General features: G+C 29.0%; 1 protein-coding gene across 1 annotated transcript; it reads left to right on the top strand.

Moving 5' to 3' along the window:
* The first annotated feature begins 493 nt into the window (after window positions 1-493).
* LOC140918831 (uncharacterized) lies at window positions 494-1,006 on the top strand. Its single transcript, XM_073363629.1, has one exon. The coding sequence runs from the start codon at window positions 494-496 to the stop codon at window positions 1,004-1,006; it is 513 nt and encodes a 170-aa protein (XP_073219730.1).
* The last annotated feature ends 15,992 nt before the right edge of the window (window positions 1,007-16,998 follow it).

Genomic DNA, 16,998 nt, shown 5'->3' with positions numbered 1-16,998 from the left:
ACACTGGAGATAATTTTCAACCAAATTCTTTGACTCTAAAGTATCACAATTTTTGTTTACGTGCCTCTGTTGAATAGTTTTAGACTATATGATACATCATTCCTCTAATACAACATTTCCACTAGTGGATATATGTCGTGGATATATGTCTCATTAAAACTTCATGATAAAATCTATGTACCAGAAGCACCAACAAGAGATAGTAATAATGTGGAGTCTCATATTCATCTCAAATATTTTAGAAGAAGCTCAATGCTTTTAGAAATGACAACAACAATATATAAATTTTAAAATTAGTGACAGATGCATATGTCATTACAATGTCGTATTCTATAAGGACTACAATATTGAGTAAAATTGTCCTATTGTTTTTAAGAGCATGACTAAATTAGAACCTTGAGAAAACTGAACTCAAACTATTTTCAATTTAGCAAAAAGTTTTAAAACAAAATTAAGACTTCCATTTCTTGTCATCAATCTCTCCCCACTAGAGATGTCTTGTGCCAAAGGTTGTAGTGAAGAGAAAACCATTTATCACTGTCTAATTTGCCCTCAGGTTGTTGATATTTGGATTAGTTATAGGTTTAATGATGTGCAAATGACCTGTCATGATATTTGCTTGGAAAATGTTCCTAAAATTCTTAGAGGTTTAGTACGCGGAGTTGGTCTCTTTGCTATGTTGATCATGTGTTATATTTGGATCTCGCGCAATAAGTTCGTCTTTGATGGAACTCATCCTATAAGATATCATATTGTAATAGCCATTTTTCCCCAATTACATGTTGCTCATAAAGCACTCGGGAATTCATCATCCCACCCCTATCGACCAATTCTGGAGATGTCTTGGACAAAAGTTGACGTGGATACTATGGTGCTTAGTGTTGATGATAATGCTCTTACAAATTCATGGAAAACAAGTTTTGGAGGTATGGTGCAGAACCATGATGGAGACTTTCAATTTGGCTTCTACGGAAGTGTCAAATTGTTCAATATTCTTCACGCATAAATTCAAACGCTCTTAGTAGGAATTCAATTGTGTTGGTAAGCTGGGTATCGAAAAGTCTTGTGTAGTTTTGACTCGTTTCATGTGATTCAACTGATCGCTTTGGGTACTCCTCAATTTCACCACTCTGTGAGTTTGCTTGAGATCTTTAGGGATTTCATGCAAATTAAGAGATTGATTAATCACTCTCCACCATATCATTCGGTAAAGGAATGCTTGTGCATATATTTTAGCAAAGATGAAAGCAAATAGCTTAGATTCTTTGAGTGTGATTCAAAATCACACTCTACTATGTCTTTCATATTATTAGTTGATACTCTTGGTTTGTTCTTTCTAAGAACGTGAAAATTTGAAAATATATTATTGTGACACTTGTTAAGACATTAAAAGTGGAAATTTAATCTTGAAAGTGGTGCATTCAATTCGTTGAAATTTTAAATTTTGATATTTTCCACACAACATACTTTACTTTTATTTCATTTTTAATTTCTTAACAAGTGCCCTAAGGCACTTATTAGCATGACCATTTTTTTTAATATATTTTTTGTTAATAATTTTATAGACTAATTGATTAACAAAAAACACATTTAAGGATTAAGCTAATTAACTAAAGATGTATTCTATGATCAAAATTATGAACAAAAGATGAATTGAGATATGTTTTGGAATTTTGATACCTTCAATGAACATTGTGACAACATTTCATGGATTTAATGACCAAAATTGTTGTTTACTCTAAATAAATTAGATGTTCCTAATTGATTTTTTTTGCTGTTGAAGGTGTTTCGTTTTTGACTTAAATACATTTTTGATCTCTTTATTTTTATCAAAAATGAACTTTTAGTCCTTGTATTTTTAAAATCAATTTTTTGGTCCCCTTTTACCTAACTCTAGGATTTTTTTTTTGTTCCAACTTTTTTATTAAGTCTATAAATTTGTGATTTGGATACAATAATTTCTATGTTATTATTGTTGGAATTGATTTTATGATTAATTTTGTTTAAATACTAAATAAAATAAATAAATTTATATTATTTTATCTAAATAATTTAAAATTTTAATTTATTGTTGGATAAAATAAATAAAGTTTAAATATTAAAATTTTATATTTAAATGTTTAGTGTTTTAATAAAATAAATATTAAAAATAAAATAAATAAAATTCTACTACTTTATATAAATATTTTAAAATTTTAAATTATTAAAAATAGTTAAATAAATTAAGTAAATTTTAAATATTTTATTTAAATATTCTAAATTTTTAAATTTTAATTTTAAATATTTTAATATATAAATAAAATTAATTACTAATGACATATAAATTATTTTATCAAAATCACAAATAATATCTATGTGTCACAATATTAATAAGAGTATTATATTATAAATAAATAGAAGAACATGATAAAAATTAGTTAATAAAATAAAAAAAGCTTAATTGCAGTTTTGATCCCTTATTTTACTTGAATCGTGAAAGTCATCCCTCCATTTTATTTCTCTCTAGTTTTGGTCCCAAACAGAATTTTGGTCCAAAATTGATAATTTTTTTTTTTTTTTTGCGTTTATTTAAATCATACCATGCCTCAAGATTTCGTAGTGCAACAATTGTACCTAAAATTTATGATAAAAAATTGTGTGGCGTGACTTTAAAAAATATCATTTCATCAAGTTTTGAACTAAAATTATGTTTGGAGGATCAAAATTGAAGAGAAATAAAATAGATGGACTACTTTCGCGATTCAGCTAAAATAGGAGACTAAAACTGTAATTAAGTCAATAAAAATCGTTTTTTAAAATAAGAAGATTAAAAATTTATTTAAACAAAATAAAAAATCAAAAGTAGATGTAAGTTCTTTTTTTTTTAATCAATTGTTGAAGTGATTTTACACAATTTAAAAAATAGTATGTTTTAAAAATAAAAATTGTGAAAATCAAAACTGAATATTCACGAGGATCAACTTCACGTATCTGACAAAAAGAGAATGAAAATAGATGACAAATTAAATGAAAAATGCAGAGACAGAAAATTTTAATATTTTTTGGGGATAATAAGGAAGAAAGGAAAATGTCAAAGACAAAGTTTGTCTAATTGCTGACAAAATTTCCAACAAATATGGAAACTTGTTTTCACTTCTTTTCTCCACTATGTCTTACCACTTTTATATAAGTTTTTAATGGAATTGAATTGAAGAATGAAGCAGAACAAGATTTTGGGGGTGGCAATAAATAACACCTTGTGACAGGACAAGTTTACCAAACCTCAATCACACGCCGTTTGACAGCCGTAGATAGCAAAAGTATATAGGGTGGCTGGCTGCAGACATGACAGACAGTGTCCCAAATAATGTCACATGACTTCGATTAATCAATAGTACTACCTTTTCCTTAGTTATAAATTTTATTTAGAAAAATTGTCCTTAAATATAACTTTTTTAATTTATCAAATATATTTAATTATTTTTACAAACATATTTTTTATTAATATTATTAATTTTTTTTGAGTATAAAAAGTTAAATTTAACATATTTAAATATAAAAGTTATTTTAAGAATATTAATGTAGAAAATAAACACATTAATTATTTTATTAATTTTTTAATAAAAAATAATAAACGTTTATAATACAACTAGAGGTGGGAATAAGTCAGACTAGTCCAGACTTTAAAAAATTTGAGTATGATATACGATTAATTTTTTAATTCTAAACTTGTCTACGGCCTATTATATGTTGGAATTATGGCCTCTATTTGTTAAAAAATATATGAGAAATGTCTTTACTAATTTTACAAGATTATTAATCAGATTAACAATGATCGGTTACAGAATTTATTCAGGAACAAAGATTCACAATTGCATGAATTATCAATATAAGAGTACATATACAATGCTTATTCAAAAGATTAATCAAGACATAAATTCACCAATACAAGCATTCAAGAATAAGCATTCAAGCAATATCAAAATAAAGAGAAAAGATAAGAAAATCGTGCACCATGATTTATACTGGTTCGGCTATCTGTTTTATAGCCTACATCCAGTCCTAAAATCTAAACCAGATTTCAGCCTTTCCAATAGAATCGACTTGACTACGTTTTACAGATTTTCCAGCTCACACATGGCCTATCTATCCAACTCACTCGCTTCTATTACAATGCCACCTTATCCCTAGAGTTACTTGCCAAACCCTCACGAGATCAAGATGAGACTTCTTCTTGATGAACACACGCACCAACAAAGATAGTCACCAGTTTACACTACTGGATTTCCAGAACTTTCTTTACAGATTGTTTTTACAGAAAAGATAAGAGATGACAAATGATGATGACTCAATCACAATATGAATTTCACACAAAAAGGATTTGCCAAATGAGTATTTTGTGTGTGGTTACAATTATTTCTTTCAAAGTGTTTTTCTTGGTTTCTGTATTGTGAAAACGTGTAATGAATAATTATTTCAAGTGTAGTGTATTAGTTGTGAGAAAATGTGATTGAATCAACTTATATATATTCAGAAAAACATCAGGTCAATCGATTGCTCAATCGATTTTATAAAAGTTTAAAACCAGCTTAATCGATTGCCCAATCGATTATCGCGTTTCTTGTTTTTCTTGAATCTTGAAAATATAAGAATGAATCGATTTGCCAATCGATTCTTTTAATACATAAATCAGAAACTGATACTAAGATTATATCAGAATCGATTGAGTAATCGATTATAGGTGTTTTGTTCAAACAACGAGATCAAAACAATCGATTGCTCAGTCGACACATATTCATAGTCATAATCGATTTGGCAATGAGCTGAATTCTTCCTGTAACTCAAACATTTAGTTCAATCGATTTGTAAATCGATTTGGCTGATCACAGTGACTCAGACATTTTAATGCAATCGATTTGCCAATCGACTTGGCTGGTCATAGTGACTCCAATATTTTAATCCAATCGATTTGCCAATCGACTTGACTGGTCACAGTGACTCCACTATTCGAATCCAATCGATTTGGCTTGTTACAGTAGCTCAACTATTTTGGTTGAAATCGATGTGGCAAACGATTATGCAACATGTATCTGATAAATGATTAACCAGTTCATTCTTTCAATCGATTACCTAATCGATTGCCACAAAACTTGCAGTTTAAGAAACTTAATTCAATTGATTGTCCAATCGATTTGGTTGATCACAAAACTCATTCCTGATGAAAAACTTTTTCCCAATCGATTGATTCAGTAAGTGGTTGATTTTGTGAATCACAAAATCGATTACTCAATTGATGTCCCAATCGATTGTCCAATTGATTGGATTAAACCCAGAACTCAAGTTTCACTAAAAGCCTTTAAGTAATTGATTTCCCAATTGATTTACTTAGTAAAAACTTTTGTCCTGAGTCAGACAATCAATTGCCTAATTGATTCATCAATTGACTTATTAGTTGATTGATTTACTTTCTTATTTTATGATTTCATTTTTACTTTGACAAATACTTAAGTATGAAACCATAGTGATGAGTCTACTAAATAACTACTATAACCACTAATCACACTATACATATTTGCATCTTTCTCAAGCACATCCTCCAATTTTGGTTGATTCCTTGAGTTCCAAGCTTTTGTTCCAAGTGTATAGTGTTTGCTTGTTTTTTCCTGAAATGTTACTCAGTTCAACCTGTTAGATTTATCAAATGATACATGTACATTGTATGTTTGTTAATTATGTCAAAATCATGATTTAGAGGACTTATGTCTAACATTATATGTTTTTTTTAGTCTAGTGTGACCTTTTTTAAAAGTATAGTCTAACCTGAAAGTCTATTTAAAAACCTTATTAATTTTACAATATTTAAATGTTATATTTTACATATCTATATATATTAAATAAAAACTGATTTTTTGAACAAAATGATTTAAAAAAATTTGAAACAAACACCATTTAAACACTAAAATGATTTTTGATTTCAAGAAATATATTTTTTTCATGAAACAAATGCATCCATTATTACCTTTCAAACAAATATGGAACGATTACTGAGTGATTCTATAATAGAACGACTACTGAATATGAAACGACTATTGAGTGATTATCTAAATTGATAGACTTTAAAATAGGAAATAATATTATTAATAAATAATAAAATATATATATATATATATATAGGTCGACTTGTAAGATATAATATGTTTTTTTTGTATAAGTTTAAGTCTGATCTATTTAAATAAATAGATTTTAAAAATAGTCTGAATCTATCATTTTTATTAAATAGATCAGGTCAGACTATAGACCCTTGACGAACAATCTAATCTATTCTCATCCTTAAATACAGTAATGAGGTAATACATTTTAAAAGAAAAGCGAGAAAAGAAAAGGAAAGGGTTGTTAAGACTTAGTGAGTGGAATCAAAGGTACAACAAAACAAAATAAGGACATTAATTGAGGAATGAACAAGAGAATTTAAAAAAATTAATACATCATATTATTTTTGAGCTGGTATGTATATATATGTGACTCGTAAATTAATATGGTGTAAGCATTTGGTTTGGGCGGGTATTTATATATGGGAATTCTTGTATTATATATATTTTTTTAAATTAATTAATATACTTTACATAAAAATTTATATATTAAAATATTTTATTTTATTTAACTTTTAAGAAGTTGTATCTTCGTATCATTTGAATGATTAGTTTTTTTTTTAAAAATAATGTCATATCTCTAAGATGCAATCATCTATAACTTCATAGTGTAAAAATATTAAATAATAAAAAATTAAAAGATTTTAAATAGTTACGTTTGAAAATACAAAAAAAAATGATAAGGTGAAAATACGATCTCTTAAGGATTAAAAAATAGAATATTTTATATAAAATTGTATATGTGACTCTAATGCTTCAAAGTTGAAATGTTTACAATTTTTTTCTATTTTTTTCATATGCCAATGTCTTGTTTTGACACTATGCCACCTAGCTATACCTTTTAAGTGTCACATGCCTTTTCAGTAGCTAATTAATGCTTATTTATCACAATAAATATTACGTATAATTTTAATTGGTGTAAATTTACATATATTTATGATACAAATGCTTTGTATTGTAATGCTTCACTCCATCAAATCTCTACTTCGTTCCTTCAAGTTTTGGAGAGAGAGTTGCTCGGCTCTCTCACTATTGAACATTAATGTATGTTCCTCTTATATTCAATCTATCTTATCCGACAGTTGTTCACCCATAACTTAAAGTGTTGTAGGAGAGAGTAGAAATTTGATAGTAATGTCTTGATTTATTTTTAAATACTATAATCTTAGAGGAATAGAGTCTTGTTTGTAGAAAACTAATGAACTTTAATAATTTAAAGTTTGGTTGAAAAGTCAGTAGAGTTTGACAAAAAACTGTTTTAGCAAGAATTTAAAATTAGATTCATTGAAATAATTTATAGTTTATTAAAATTTATTAACTACTTAAACTGAATCACTTAACTAATATTATATTTATTAATATAAATGGTGGATATTATTGATTTGTAACTTACCCTAATCGAATATGACAATATCGTACACAATTTAAATTTTGTACACTAGTATAAAAATTGGTGTAGAGATTTTTTATAAACAAAGTTTTGTTACAAGAGATATTCAAAAACCATTTGCAAAAGTATGTCTAGTGGATGTCATAAACAAGAAAATTCATACACTTTGTAAGCAAGATCTAGGACAATTCCACTAATAATTAACTTACTTTTTATTTCTGCAATCCCCTTTGATGAAGTCAATCTTTTATTTACCACCTCTCCACGTTCACAATCTTTCTTTTGAACAAATTCATTTCTTGTCAACAAAATACACCATGTAACATCTAGCCAAACCAAATGACATACCTTTGTGACTTTTTCCCTTTCACCAAAGAATTGAACAAAAGATACTTATTTGTTGGTGCACATCTCTAATTACTCTTTTTTGAGAAAGTTCCATTCTAGTAGCTATTCTTTCTTGAAGCAATTTCTAGCCAAATATGCTTAATTGTGATGGAATTGTCACTTGCCACAGTTGATATAGTGTGTTGTGAAGCTTGTTGTCGCGTAAACCTGCAGAACTATAGCAATAAAAATAGTGTGTTGGTTTAAGTTTTTAGGGGAACTATATACAAAGAGAAAAGAAAATGCAGAATATAGTGTTGTAACATAATTTGTTAATTCTCTTTTATAAAAGAGTTTTTTCTTTTAAAAAATATTTATTAAAACATACCTGTCTCTCCAAATTAATAACTAATTTATAACATTGAATATTTAAAAAAAATAAAAATATATTATTTTATTTTTTTTATTTAAATTTAAGTGTAATTTTTTTCAGCCCATAAAATTATTTTATTTTTAATATTTTTGATACATTTATTTGCATGTTTTCTTAAGATGAATATTTTTCATCTATATTTATATATGTAATATAGTTTTTCCCTTTTTATATATTATATGTGGCAAAAATCCGTTAATGTTGAATTTATATGTGGTCAAATATCTATATTAAACTTTTATTAATTGCTTTATTTATAGAGGTAATTTACAATTTAAAACTAAATCATAAATTAGATATACTTAAAATAAGGCATAAATGATAACAATATTCTACATTAAAATATAAATTATCTAATGATAAAATTTTATTGTATATGTTAAATAAATATAAAATAAAATTTTACTTTTAGTGACAGTACAAATATGTAGGTAAAAATATAAAAACCGTAGAGATAATCAAAATTAACTATACCGACATAGTTTTTTTTTTCTTCCGTAGTATATAATTAGCAATACCTTTTTGAATGAGGAATCTTGTCAATAGCACACGTTCGTTTTTATCAGGTCCTTGTACTTGATAAAATATGTCATCCTTTCAAGACATAGAACCTTGTGTGTTTTAGGTTGATTGAGATGTTTCAGCCTTATTACGGAGTTTGTTTAGTTCTTCCTAAACATTAAAATAAAAACTATTAATGAAACAACTAATATGTAATACAACTTTTTAACTATATATTTATTACATCTCTCGAGGTCTTAAAGAACAACACACTAAACAACAGACTAAGATCCCAAAGAACAACACACTAAAAAATAGAGAAAGTACACTAAATAATTAGAGAGTACACTATATTTTTATAACATATCTCAAGATCTTAAAGAACAACACATTAAATAACAGAACAAGGTCCCAAAGAACATCACACTAAATAAGAGTACACTAAATATGATTAAAAATACCAAATTAAAATTGACATTCAAAACATGTAGTACTACAATAAACTCCACTTAAAAAACACCAACATTGCATCTAGGCTAACAAGTACAACATCTCCTAAAAGTTCCAATAAAAAACCAATACAATTATCATTGAAATAAGTTTTTTCTACTCAACTATCAACCTCAAGTACAAATAAAATGGACAACAATTGATCAAATAAAAAATGGTCATAACATGTGAATAGATTGTTTGATACCTCAAGTTATTTATCTAGAAAATAACTTTAAATGTAGACATAATATAATATCACGAGTGGTATAAATACATGTCCTGGCTTAAAACCTAACAACAAGATTAGTCTACATCAACTTTATAGAAGTACAATTAAAAAAAAATAAAAACTAGAACTACTACATTCAAAGTTTTAGTACAAACTTCTAAAAATCAATGTCCAAGCTACAAGCTCCTATAATAAGATTTTTTATCTAGAAAACATATAAACAACGTGAGATGAGATTAAATCTGAGTGGAGTTTCAAGAGATGGAACCTAAATAAAATCAACATTCTAATACAACATACACTTATCCTTTAATCTTCTTTCTTTGCATACTATTTATTTTATTTATTTTTTATTTCTAGCCTCAACTCAACTAATTGTTTAAGTCACTAAGTTTGAGTAACCTAATGACTTAAACCCAATACCACAAGGATGTCTTAATGCATACAAAAGGTTCCCCCAATGCATGACTCGTTGGTAACATATATGTGTAATATTTGACATAATTAGGTTAGTAAGTGGAGCCTCACTTACCCTCACCTATACGTTCCATCGTGTATAGAAGGAGAATCTATCTAGCTAGGATGAATCATATGATTTTCACCCTAAACATACATCTATTTATATGTAAATATGTCTATATGTTCAAAGGTGTACTAACTTATTCAATCACACAAACCATATGAGTGAACATTTAATAAAGAACATGTATATACTATTTATTGCAATCATATCAAGTGGCAATATATATAATATCCATCATAAATTCAAATACATTAATATCACATAAGGAAAGAATTTAAAATGCAAATACACATCAGACAAGGTCAAAAACATCAACTTTGATAGTTGAGGGTTTTTCTACTAGCGTTAGTTTCCCCTTGGAAGCATCATAACCTGTGCAAAATCTCTAACTTGCAAGACAAGAGGCGTCTCTGTGCAGCGCTAGGGCGTCTGCAGTAACTTGACAGTCTACATACCTTCGCGAATTTGACAAAAAAGTGTATTTCCTCTAACATCCTTTTAAAAAGGAAAACAACAAGGCTAACATTAACCTAGATTTATACCAAATTTACTACTTCAATTGAAGATGCATGGTTCTAAAAAACAATTCACAATTGATTAACTCCATTCTATATGTTATTTTACTAACTCTAGAATATGCATCATCAAGTAATATAAAGAATACAGAAAAACATTTAAAATGCCTCCTAACATTCAATCGTCATAGTGACATCAAATGGTACAAAGAATAACATAAGTAATTGTTGAGACAAAATCTCAATTTAATGTTTTGATGAAAACAAACAAAAAGTTAATTAAGAATGTTAATTATGATTCTAATTGTTTTGGTATTTAACATGTGTGTTTAAGTGTATTAATCGAAGATAGGATCCAAGTAAAGCAAGAATAAATCAGCATGAAAAGAAAAATCTGAACAAACAAGAAAGGAGAAAATTCTTAGTAAAATCTGGAAAACGGAGAATGTTCTGCAGTTTCAGAATGATTGTCACAGCTCTAAAATCAATCAATCTCCATTAGTTCAAAGAAGATTTTGCATCTGAATTTCATGCTAATGTTATCAGTACTTGACAAGGAACAAGTAGGAAGCATTCTAGTCAAATAAGGCATTCGATTCACAAAGATAGAAGATCACGGATTAGCAAGACCAAATATATCTGAACATTCTTGACATCATTTTGATCAATCTGGACATCACTGCAACATCAGCCTCCAGACTGATAAACATTCTCCAGCTTGTTATACTTGATCTTCAACAACAAACATCTTTCTCCAGAATGATCAGACTAGTCTCTAGATTGATTATCAATCTCCGTTTCTGCAGAATTTCAGCATTGATCTCCTTATTTCTGTAGAAGTGTATAATCATTCACCAAACTATTTTGGACAGAATCAAGGCTCCATATCGAAGCTGTAACATCAATAATTACATATGAAGCTTCAAGAATCATTAAACACAAGATAAATCTGATCAAGAACAAAAAAACGAGCCCAATCAACAAAGTTTAAATTATGTTCAAAGGCTGGAATATTTTTATTCAAATATATTGGTTTTGGTCAAATCTGATAGAGCACTACCAACGACTCTTTTGACCAATATTAAATGCTATAAAAATCCTACAAAAAAAAAGGCCAAGCTCAAGGAAAAATTAGAGCTTTAAGTACTAAGAAAATTCATTACTCATTTCAATCATACTTGAATTTCTCTCACACACATACATTGAATCAATTCTGAACTAGGTGCTGTAAAACCAAGAAGGTTCTTTGTTTTAAACACTTAGTGGAAAATCTCACGGTTGTGAAGACTGGACGTAACCCGGGTTGGATGAACCACAATATATCGTTGTGTGGTATCTCTTCCCTTATCTATTTACTTTCAATTTGATTGATTATCAAGTTAAATACATAAATTGAATTATTGATTTTAACTAACCAAGAACGTTCTCCATTTTCTGGTCAAAACCAAGAACGTTCTCCGTTTTCTGTTTTCACAACCAAGATCAATCTTGAGTTATTTTCTTAAGTTTTTAACAGGAATTTTTAAAAGGTGCATTTACAATTCAAACTCCCTTCCTTGTAAATCGATATTGTTGCTTCAATTGGCATCACATCTTGGTCTCTAAAATTTGAACACCTAACAAGTGTTAGAGAAAAAGATCTAGAAGAAAAATGTAAAAAATCATGTACATTGCTGAAGGAGTGTCATCATACAGACCACCTTACTTTGATGGCACAAACTACTATTTCTGGAAAAGCAAAATGCAGGCTTTCTTGAAATCTCAAGATACAGGAATGTGGCGCATCATTACAGATGAAAATTTCATATCAAGAGTCGACCAAAATGATTCAACCTCTACTGAAAAGAAAGAAGCAGATTGGACAATAGAAAAAAAATATAAGGTACTTCTAAACTCAAAATCTCAATTATTCTTCTCGTGTGCTTTGAGTAGGGGAAAAAGCGAAAGAGTTGATGAATGCAAAACTACTAAAGAAGTATAGGACACATTACAAACTCATCACGAAGGAACAAGCCATGTGAAAGAAACAAGGATTGATATATGCATAAGAAAGTTTGAACTCTTTGAAATGAATTAAGGAGAAACCATTGATGAAATGTACTCAAGATTGCCAACCATTGTAAATTAAATGTGCTGCTTAGGGAAAGCATACCCAGTACAAGATAGAGTCAGAAAGATCATGAGATGTCTTCCAATACTATGGAGATCGATGGTGACAACCATAAGCCATGCCAAGAATCTTAATGTATTAGGACTGGAGGAACTGATTGGAACATTACGAGCACATAAAGTGCTGCTACAAGAAGACAAACCAATCAAAAAGGGCAAAGCAATTGCTTTGAAAACATCTCAAGAAAGTTCAGATGAGGACTCAAAAGAAATCAAACAAGAAGATGCTGATGAAGAAATAGTTCGTCTTACAAAAAAGATACAAAGAATGTTGAGAAGAAGGATCATATCAAAAGAGGATTTTTAAATCAAAAAGAAAACTTCAAAATAGAGATAGACAAAAGTCAAATCGTATGCTTTGGATGCAATAAACAAGGACATTATAAAACTGAATGTCCCTTGAACAAAAGAGCACCAAAGAAGTTCCCTTTCAAGAAAAAGTCCATGATGGTGACCTGGGATGATTCCGATGAATCATAAACAGAGGAATCTGAAGAAGCCAGCTTATGTTTAATGGCAGATATTGAAGACAATGAGATAATAAATTCTGAACCATGTCTTTTATGTGAACAAATTGAAAAAGATTTTGATAGCTTACTTAATGATTCAAATCTACTTGTTAAAAAATGTTGCTCTTTAAAGGATCAAGTTTTAAAAGAAAAAAGGGAAAAAGAGAAAGCTCAGGTTATGATTGACGAACTAAAAAACATCATTCAGAACATGCAGAAATCTCATTTTAAGGAAAATAATGAATCTCAAAATCAAGAACGTTCTGCAACGAAAGTGGAGAACGTTCTCCTTAAAACTAAAAATGAACTTCTTAGAAATGACTTGTCAAATTTTATTAAAGCTACTGAAACCTTTAAAAGAATCATGGAATCTCAAGTGGAAATATTTGATAAAGTTGGTCTTGATTTTGATAAAACTCAAAAAAACGAAAAATATATGAAAACTTTTTTGTTTTGGAAAGAAAAGAGGATAAATGCAAAACAAAATGCTCATATTGTAAGAAACTTAAACATTTGAAATTTGCTTGCCACTTTAAGAAAAGAGATGAAAAGATTAAAAGCAAAAGGTTTTTTAAAAGGGAAGATCGCTCTGCAAATAAAGCTGAACCAGTTTTGAAAAATCTGCTTAAAGATAAACATTCTCCAAGTTGTTCTCAAAACGGAGAATGTTCTCGAACAAAAACAGAACTTTATCTAGAACGTTTGAAAAAGGGAGAACTATTTGGAATTTCAGCAAAATCAATTTCAAATCCGTTTAAAACTCAGATTTTGAAATCTTATCGAAGATCAACAACAAAGTGTTCCTATTATTCCAAAAATGGTCATTTTGAATCAACTTGATATTTTAAAAAGAGATCAAGTATTATAAAATCTTCTAAAAGAAGATATACTAACCATCAAGGACCCAAACAAATATGGGTACCAAAATCATTACTAACTTGTGATGTAGGAACATCATCCAACAATCAAGAAAGAACATTGATACATGGACAAGGCATGCTCAATAAACATGAATGCAAAAGTATGGTGCCTCATCTCATTAGAAAAATTTGGAGTATGTATAACCTTTGGAAACATTAAAGCTAAGGAGATGAAGAAGAAGAACATTCTGGACAACAACAACAGAATGCTTTCCAGGAAACCGAGATTGATAAACAGTCTTTGTTTCATTCTCCTCTTAAAAGTTGGAGAACGATAAAGGCAAAGTCGAAGAGAATGATCAATTTAAGCAAAAAGGTTCATTCTGGAAGCAGTACCAGAACATTCTACAAAAGAGCGGAACATTCTGTAGAAGAGGAGAACATTCTGTAGAAGAGCAGAACATTCTGCAGAAAAGCAAAACATTCTCTAGAAAAAGTAGAACATTCTCCAGAAGAGCAGAACATTCTCCAGAATGTTCTTGACAATTTATATGCAACAATCAAATCTAATGTTTCCTATTATGATGATATGGTTGAAAAACATCAACAACTTCTAAATGAGTTTAAACCATTTGCTTTTGAAACTCCTCCAAAAATATCTCATGATCTAATTATTGGAAGAACTAAATTGGAAGGATATGGTGCCAAAGGTGCTGCTACTGGAGTCTTGTTGAAAGTCAGCCATCAGATCAAATGAATAATAACAAGTTTGAATGGTGGTCCTTTAGAAGAAGCACATATTCACATTGTACTCTTGTCTAATTCAAGTGCTTCTTTGGATCTTATCAAGGTATATTATGATCATGATTACTATTTAATTCAATCATGGAACTCAAATCATTTTGTACAAATTCTCCTTTTTATGTCCTTAAAATCATTTTTTATGTGAACAAATCCCTTTGATTGTTTTTTTATAAATACAAACTTTTTTAGCATAAAAATATTTTGTAAAGAGAGAAATTGTACTTGACATGATATCACATTCATTTTGCTTCCCTCGCGCTCATTATCATGTTCAAATTAAAATATTGTCTCTTGTGAAAGAAGGCAAAAGAGCAAAGAGACATCTTGCTTGTGTTTTGGAATTTTGAAGGATATCAATTTCAAAATATTCAGGGGGAGTTTTTAGAAAATGTTATTTTCCTTAAAACTGGAATCTTTCAAAAAAACATTATGCAATCTAATATTCGTATATTTCAAATGCACATGAGAACCTTTAATTTTAGCATATGCATCAAAAGGATTTTCAAAAAGTAAGAATATATAAATAATGTTTGAAAATAATATTTTTGGCAAAATACAATGTTGTATTCGAATACAACATGTTGTAGTTGAATACAGACAAGTCAGTAGCTAAAACTGAACATCTTCAAACATCTGTATTCGAATACAAGAATGTGTATTTGAATACAAGCTTCAAAATTCAAATAAAACTGAACGTTAAAAGGATGTGTATTCGACTACACACAAGCTGTAGTCGAATACACCTGGAAACAATGCAATTTTTCAATTCTGAAATGGTTCCGGATCATTGCATTTCTTCATCAAACCTCTTGGATCAATGGCCAAGAATCTGAAGAGATGTTTATGGAGTATAAATACACCATAACTTCAGATCAAACATAATCAATCCTACAACCAAACTTTGAACAAACTTTCTAAAATATTTTGATTTATTCAAAGTTTCACTTTTATATTTCAAGTACAGATTTTACATTTTCATATCATTGAGAAAAGTTCTCTAGTGTACTTGAAATTATATTTGATTGTTATATTTGTACATCACCTATTATATCATATTGATCTAAGTCAAATTTAATATTGCTAAACCATTCAAGTGTTGTAAATTGAAGAAAGCGGTGTACTTTCTTCAAGTGTTGTAAATTGAGGAAAGTGGTGTTCTTTCTTCAAGTTTTGTAAACTAAGATAGTGGTGTGCTATCTTAGGGTGATTGTTAGGAGTTTGTAACATAGGTCCTAAGGTGGGACTTGTACTTATTCTAACAATAATGAAAAATCTCTTGTGGTGTGCAAGAGGACTAGATGTACCCTTGGCTATAAGGGAAACTAAGATAATATCTTTGTGTTCTTTATTTTTCTGCCATTTATCTTTTCTATACACTATCTTAAATCAGAAAAATTAAACACTAAATCTCTAAAAACAAGAAAATTTCTAAACACCTAATTCACCCCCACTCTTAGGCGCACTTCTGTACCTACAATTGGCATCAGAGCAGGTTCCAGTAATTTTCTCCTCGATCCTTATTAATGGCTTCCGCACAACCAGTTTTTAGAGATGGTGGTAGTAGCAATAAACCACCATGTTTCGTTGGTGAACACTATGATTTTTGGAAGATACGCATGCAAACATATCTTGAGGCACAAGGATATGATATATGGGATGTTGTAGAAAATGGTCCTTATGTTCCAAAAACAGTTATCAACAATAAAGAAGAAGTAAAGATAAAAGTCTCATGGACAGATGATGACAAAAGAAAAGTGTTGTTTGATAAAAAGGCCAAAAACATGTTACAATCGACACTTGTAATGGAGGAATTTTCCGTATATCTCATTGCAAAACAACTAAAAAAATCTGGGATACACTTGAAGTAACACATGAAGGAACTATTGAGGTAAATCGTTCCAAACTTAACACATTATCTCAAGAATATGAATTGTTCCGAATGCAGCCCAGAGAATCTACTCTTGACTTGCAGAAAAGATTTTCTCATCTGACCAACCACTTGACAGCTCTTGGAAAAATCTTCACTAATGATGAGTTGAACCTTAAAGTTCTGAGATCATTAACAAGGGCATGACAACCTAAAGTAACGACAATTTCTGAAAAGAAAAGCCTATCAAA

This window comes from Cicer arietinum, chromosome 7 (genome assembly GCF_000331145.2).
Source record: "Cicer arietinum cultivar CDC Frontier isolate Library 1 chromosome 7, Cicar.CDCFrontier_v2.0, whole genome shotgun sequence".
Taxonomy (NCBI): Eukaryota; Viridiplantae; Streptophyta; class Magnoliopsida; order Fabales; family Fabaceae; genus Cicer; species Cicer arietinum.
The sequence above is the reverse complement of the archived record's forward strand: the minus strand, read 5'-3'. Positions and strand labels throughout refer to the sequence as shown.